Here is a 7,573-nt window from a genome sequence, read left to right as displayed (position 1 = left end):
GAGGTGGTGGCTGCCCCATCCCTGGAAACATTCCAGGTGAGGTTGGACGGGGCTGTAAGCCACCTGATCTAGTTGAAGATGTCCCTGCTCATTGCAGGGGGGTTGGACTAGATGACCTTTAGAGGTCCCTTCCAACCCAAACTATTCTATGATTCCATAAAGTAAGCTTGGCCTTTAGTTGGCCACTTCTGATGAAGGTGCTCTTATTTTTGGCAGTTATAACTTAAACAGAAGGCTCCTTCTCTGGTTGTGTTTTAAAAAGCTATTCAAAACAAATTGTTAATGAAAGCTTATTTAGAAACACAGAATCATAGAACAAAAGATGGCCTCTTGGAGGTCATCTGTTCTAGTGGAATTTTATCACCTTGAGAGAACTTTATCTACCATGAGGGAATTGCAGCCACCTGAGATGACGTTAACCATCCTGAGACCTGCTGAAAGGACAAAATGGCAGGGTACAAGCAATTATAGAGATCACCAGGAACAATTTTTTGATACAGATGCTGGACAAGACAACTACAGGAGGTACTCAGCTGGATCTGCAACTCATCAAAGAAGAACTGATCATGGATGTGACAGTCATTAACAGTCTTGACTGCAAGGATCATGATGTGGTGGACTTTAAGCTCCTGAGAGAAAGGAGGAAGGCAAATAGCATACTATATATGTTGGATATCATGAGAGCAAACTTCAGCTTGCTGAAGGATAGGATCTGAGATCCAGTGCTCTGCCCATCTCTCAGCCCTTAACTGAGAGACTGGCAGTAAATCAGAGACTCCCACTATGGATGTGCTGGACTGAAGTCTCCTGCCAGCAGCTTGGGTTTAGCCTCCAGCACATCCTTCCTGTTCTTTCCTGTGTCTTGGATACCATAACATGGACCACAGCTTGTCCCTTGCAGTTCCAGGTAACCTCTCTAAACAGCTCATGATGTCTTCTACCTTTGCCCTGGCACAAATTTACTATGCCAGAGGTGTCCTCGCATACCTCACAGATCCAGGTCTCTGTGCCCTCTGCCACCACTTGCTTCTGCTTGACCTTGTGGATCTCCTCTGCTGTAGGACCTCCCTTGGTGTCTGTCTCCTGGAGCTCAGTTTGCAGTATGGGATGGCTGAAGGCATGCCTCCCTCCAGCCAGGGCTCTGCTCTGGACAGAATTGAAACTCCCATAGGAAGCTCTGGTTTGATGAGGACAACTAACTCCAGCTTCTCAGTTTAAGGGCCACCATACTGAGTTTCTTCACCTGGCACAGTCTTTTCTTAACCTTGGCAGGATCTCTTCTGCTTTGCAGGGATTCATTTCACCAGAATGTGCAAATCACTTGAGACATTCCCCTGTGCTAGAGTCTGTCCTATGTTTTTTTTTTTCTGGCAGAAATGCAGAAACAAAGATCAAACCAATTTCAGAAGAAGTCATTTTAGCAGCCTAAGGTAAAGCTTTGGAAAAGCCAGTCAGGAACAGAATTGCCTAGTAGGCATGGGTGATCTTTAGTGTTTATTCTTGTCTTGTTTTAACCCCAGCCAGCAACTGAGCACCACACAGCTGCTCTCTCAGTCCCCCCCAGTGGGATGGGGGAGAGAATCAGAAGAGTAAAAGTGAGAAAACTCGTGGGTTGAGATAAAGACAGTTTCATAGGGAAAGCAAAAGCTGCGCATGCAAGCAAAGCAAAACAAGGAATTCATTCACTGCTTCCCATCGGCAGGCAGGTGTTCAGCCATCTCCAGCACAGCAGGGCTCCTTCACACGTAATGGTGACTTGGGAAGACAAACACCATCACTCCGAATGTCCCCCCTTCCTTCTTCGTCCCCAGCTTTATATGCTGAGCATGACGTCACGTGGTGTGGGATATCCCTGTGGTCAGTTGGGGTCAGCTGTCCCGGCTGTGTCCCCTCCCAACTTCTTGTGCACCCCCAGCCTACTCGCTGGTGGGGTGGGGTGAGAAGCAGAAAAGGCCTTGACTCTGTGCAAGCCCTGCTCAGCAGTAGCTAAAACATCCCTGTGTTATCAACAGTGTTTTCAGTACAAATCCGAACCATAGCCCCATACGAGCTACTATGAAGAACATTAACTCTATCCCAGCCAAAACCAGCACAATTCTGTAGAGACACTCTCCAAGTAATGCTGACATTTGTAATGGCAGTATTAGTGAACTTAGTTGTTGTAACCATGTAGCCCTGTAATATGGTATTGCCATTGCTAGTAACAGGCCATAAGCTTTGTAATGAGTTTGCAAGGCCTCAGGGCTGAAGTTTGTCAAGCTTGCTCTGCTCGAACTTTTCTTCACCTGTTTGTAGTTTTGTTTGACCAGGTGCCCATGGCTAATTTGTTTTACTTTTGATTATCTTTGTACAGTACCACCAAGGTTTTACAACTCTAATGCACCGATGCAGTGTAGGTCTAGATGATGGCAGAGGCCTTTAGAAGTGGAGACACAAGGATATGGCATAGAGGTGTAGAGGCATGGGGCTGGATAAGAGGTGGGACATGGGCATGGCACTGGGGACTTCATGGCTATAAATGGCCTCTAATCCCTGGTTTTCCCAATCTAAACAATCCACCCACAGAAGCACAATGTGTGATTAGCCTCCAAATTGGCGGTTTTGTCTCATATCTCCTTACTAATTGGAGGATTCAGGATGTGCTGCTTCTGTTTTGTCCACGTGTTATAAAGCCATACAACCAGCCTGTACCATTTGCAGCTATCATGTGGCAGGCTTCTGTTGGAGAGTTCAAAAGTTCAATTTCCAACATTTCCCACCCCACACACATACATACAATTATCTGCTACCTGTTAACAGTTGCATTTTAAGCTATTTTTTCATCTACCACAGATATGAAGTGATGAAAAGTGGGAGGAAAATTTTGGTTTTGTAAGTGGCTGTGAGCAGCATCTAGGGCAGGCTGTGCTGAAGGATGTAGTAACATAGTTTGAAGGCAACAGATAGACTTATGAGAAAATGTCTCCTGAACTCTTTAACAATATTCATTTTGTATGAGTAAATTATCATTTTTAAGAGGTTTAATCTCGGCCAGTTTTCAGTAGGTTTTCATACAGATGACAAATTTTTATTCCTGATCACAATCTCAATATAGCTGTACCTTTTCCAAGGCACTGGACCACTGGAGTGCCTGTATAAACCCCTTAAGTTTGGTTGCTCTTGTTTTATTCTTTTGCATGGTGTTGAAAAGCAGTATAATAACTTCCAAAGCACTACTGAAATATTTTTGCTGAAACATTGCAAGAATACTCATCATAAGAAGAAACAAAAATAGTCAAAACAACTGAAATTATTTTTTGGAAAATGCAATCAAATACAAAGAGGCTTTTAAAGATAGGCTCTTGAGGAATTGTCTCTACAGGCAACACTATTTTCTCTGCTTGCAAGAGGGAGAGAATATGAAAAACCTGTAAATTACTGCCAACAAGATATGTATGTTTGAAAAAATTCAAGTTGCTTGTTTCACTTGCATGCCATTATGCCACTTCTTCAATAATTGTTATCATTTCTTCAGTTTCATGTTTTATTAATTGATTCTTATTTTCTGTCTATTAAAGGAAGAATAAAACATTTCATTAGTGTTTCATGCATGAGATTAGCCACGAGTTTACAATTTATGAATCTCCTGTTATTCAGAGAGTTGTTATTTATTATACAGAAGCTGTAGTGGGACTCTGTCAATAACAGGACTGAAGCAGACATGTCTAGGTCTTCCCTCCATGATGAGCTCCCCAAAGAGGAACAAAAGACTTTTCAACTCAAAAGCCAGAAAACTCATCTTTTTAAACACAGGAAAGTTAACATGATGAAGGAACAGAAAGTAAAAGGATTTATAAAGGCTCACCAATGATCCAGTGTGTCCTTGCAGACACATTCTTGCTTCCAGACCTGGCTGTAGCCAACTGAAAGACTTCCAGGAAATTGCAGCAAACTTTGCAATGTGCTCTCTAGATAGGCAGTTCCCCTCTGTTACTTGCAATGTCTGTCTGTCTGTTCCTTCTTCTCATGAGTGTCTCCAGCTCTTCGCATAAGCTAGAACCTCTCAGCTTTCTGCTATACTTTCTTGCTTACCATACCCTAGAAACTTTTCCTCCTTCAGCATCATTACCAAATACTAACAGGCGTCTCAACGTCTGCTATGGCACAACTATTTTTGGCCAGCAGTAGATTTCTTTGCCCCTTCTCCCCCCATAGCTGACCAACAGCCTGATTCTGCATTATTATTGGGCTGAGAAGCTTAGGCTCAGCACTATTCTAGTGATAGCATATGGCTTATAGGGAAAGCAGGGTGAAATTTTGTATTTTCTCCAATGCTCCAGGTAGACAGATGACAAGTGTTTCAGAATGGAAAAGGAAAAACAGAATTATTGCGTATGAACCTTCTCTTTCAATACCCCAAGAACAAAAAAAAGAAAGAAAATTTATCCTTGCTTCTGTGCATCTTTCTGACACTTAGGTCATACCTTTGAGACTGCAATGGATCCTTATTTACAACTAATTTCAGGCAAATAGAAAGAAAATGTACCTGGAAATCCATTGGAGAGATCTCATGGAATTGGCCTCTTGGCTGTGGTATTGTGGCAGATGTTTTTTTCAAATAAATGCTTCTACAATGACAAAAAGGGTTGGTGAAGAAAAGACTTAGTATGCAAACATATGAACATGTACTATATAAGAATGTTCCTGAGGTATTATTTTATTCCTCTAAGACAGGAGGAGTGAAAAAGTAACTAAAAATTACATAGGCTGAATACAATGGTATCATTTAATTGTTCAGAATTTGGATGATAATAATTTATTTTATGACTTAGTAAAGAATCATAGGAAGTTGCTTTTTTAAGTATCTAAAAGGGAAATGTCCTCAAAACAAGGAAACAATTTCATGTACCACCCATCTCCATTGCAAGGTCTGATGGCAGGAAAGCAGCACTGATATAAGGCCTTGTCCCACTATTGGAAAGTGTTGTGTTATATTGATCAAGTGGGTAAGAAGGTTGGGAATCAGAAATATAGAACCCACTTGAGAAACATCCAGCAGGTCATGATTCCTGCTATAATTCAGTGTTGATTTTCCCCCTCCCTCCTCTCCTTTAAAAGGAGGCCAGAAATTTTCTGTTGGGGAAAGAAGTGTTATTTCAACTTCAGAATAAAAATTTTGCACAAGAAATAAGGCTTACACTATGCAGAGAAAAAGTACGAGACTTGCTGCCAGGACTGGTATAAGAAATAACGTATATGATGGAGTAGATGTAAGTTGTTCTTTTCCTGAAAGACAATCAATCATCAAAGTATTGATTAGTATCACAGAACAGGAATGATTTCACAGCCATGTGCAATCTGCTTTGCATGACAGTGTCAAGCACCGGTATGAGGTGGCTTCTTCTTTAGCTTAACACCTCATTGCCCTGTAACATGTGAAGGAACGGGATGGATGACAGTGTGTGGACTGTCTACGGTAACTTGAGACATTACCAAGCATTTTGTGAGGAATTGAAGCCTAGAGAGTACGTCAAAATCCAAGGTGACAGAGCATAACAGGGGAAAAGAGACGTTTATAAAGCCAGAAGTAGAAATGGAAGAAGAAAAAGAGCTGGCAACAGACGTCAAAAGGGTCTGCTTTATTCACTGTCTCCTTGCAAGAAGCACCCACTATCACACCAGAATGCTTGGAGACCTCCCTCATACTAAGAGATACGCCAATTCTTCGCTCCTTTTCATCCTAGCAAACTAATGTGCAAAAATCAATGTGTTTCCATCTGTAAGTGTGAAGTAATAAACGAGGCAGACAAGTAATAACTGAGGGAAAACTAAGTCAAGGAGGTGATTTTCATTCTTACCAAACTCTATGGGTGTAGTCCACTCTCCCCAGCTTGTGCTCACTAAACAACCATTGTCAGTGGCTCTGATTTTGACGCTGTACCTTTTTTCTGCTCTGAAGCTCTCAAATATGTAGGAGTTTCCTCTGATGCTTCTTTCCTAAATACAAAACAACTAGACTGAGAACTTTTTATTTACTAGATGTACAGATGTTAAGAATGCATCAGGTTCATTTAATGATGCAAACAGTTACAAAAGAAAATTTTACACATACTTCTGTGAACAGGCTAGAGTGAAATAATAAATAGAAAATTGTCCTTTAATAAATTAGCTGGTTCCCCTAATTCCTTTTGTTTGAACATTTTTGTTATTGGTGATGTGAAGATGAAATTTGCAGTATTCTTCCCCGGCTCCTTAGCCTTTGCTAAACAATGGGACTTGGGGGAAAAAAAAAATCAATAGTTTATTTTCAGTCTGTAAATGTTTTATTTTACTATAAGGTAATTCTTTAAAGATCTGACGTTGCATTACCATGGATGTTTTCAAAACTAAAGTAGAGTTTAACAACCAGATTATACAGAAGGGAAAAATTTGACATACATTGAAATCCTTCTCAGAAGAATATTGAGCTTTCTTGAAAACCTGATTTTTTTTCTTCCTTCTTTATACTGGCTTAATCTTTCAGGTGATATTTTCTTGCCTCCTGCATCTCAACCCCTTCCAGAGACCATTAATAAAGAATAAAAGTCTTCCACATTTTGTGTGTCTAAGTGTAATGTGGAATTATGATCCATATTTATACATATATATGAATTTGGTAGGGAGTACAAAAGACTGTAAAATGGAAGATTTTGTGACTTGCATAGAAATAATAAAAAGTTCCACACGTGCAGGTATTTTTTGTATCATGTTCTATAAATAACAGTTTAAAACTTTGAGGTTAGGAAAATTGTCAATAAAGAGCATACATAGTATACTGAAACTAATAGTGTGAAACCAAAACAATTTGCTTTGAGGATGCTTTGATATAGGTGACATTTCAACCCAGCATAAATGTTAGATTAATACGGTAATAAAGACTTACTGTTTTAGATGTGGTTTTGATGTTTTTCTCAGGATCAGCCTAGCAACAAGAGAACATTTCAATTGTTATGATTGTTCTTTTTGTTACTATATAATAAGGGGTCCTGCCTTATGCATGTTTGATTTTCAGGGAAAAAAAAGTACATTTAATATTTTAAATGCGTTCTTTCAAAGACTATGAAGTTAAGCTGTTTGTATTAGGTTTGCGTGGCAAGGTTTTGGTAGCGGGGGGGCTACAGGGGTGGCTTCTGTGAGAAGCTGCTAGAAGCTTCCCCCCCATGTCCCACAGAGCCAATGCCAGCTGACTCCAAGACAGACCTGCCGCTGGCCAAGGCCGAGCTCATCAGCGATGGTGGTAGCGCCTCTGGGATAACATATTTAAGAAGGGGGGAAAGTTGCTGTGCAGCAGCAATTGCAGTCGAGATAGAAGAGTGAGAATACATGAAAGAATGTTGTGGTTTAACCCGGCAGGCAGCTGAGCACCACACAGCCGTTCACTCACTCCCTGTCCCCCCCGTGGGATGGGGGAGAGAATCGGAAAAAAAAAAAGTAAAATTCTTGGGTTGAGATAAAGACAGTTTAATAGGACAGAAAAGGAAGGGGAAAAAAAAATAATAATGATAAAAGAATATACAAAATAAGTGATGCACAATGCAGTTGCTCACCACCCACC

The 7,573-nt window shown here is 40.7% G+C and overlaps 1 protein-coding gene across 1 annotated transcript in view; it reads right to left on the bottom strand.

Annotated features, from left to right (window-relative positions):
• LOC103900663 (granulocyte-macrophage colony-stimulating factor receptor subunit alpha) overlaps positions 1-7,573 on the bottom strand; it is a 34,574-nt gene that overhangs the window by 23,217 nt on the left and 3,784 nt on the right. The window contains exons 4-5 of the mRNA XM_019472618.1: positions 6,902-6,940; positions 5,838-5,976 (exon numbers count right to left, since the gene is read on the bottom strand). Coding sequence (XP_019328163.1) covers positions 5,838-5,976; positions 6,902-6,940 — 178 coding nt within the window. The remainder of the gene's footprint in view (positions 1-5,837; positions 5,977-6,901; positions 6,941-7,573) is intronic.

This window comes from Aptenodytes forsteri, unplaced genomic scaffold (assembly GCF_000699145.1).
Source record: "Aptenodytes forsteri isolate BGI_AS27 unplaced genomic scaffold, ASM69914v1 Scaffold212, whole genome shotgun sequence".
In the NCBI taxonomy this organism is placed as follows: domain Eukaryota; kingdom Metazoa; phylum Chordata; class Aves; order Sphenisciformes; family Spheniscidae; genus Aptenodytes; species Aptenodytes forsteri.
This window is presented reverse-complemented; position numbering and strand designations above follow the sequence as displayed.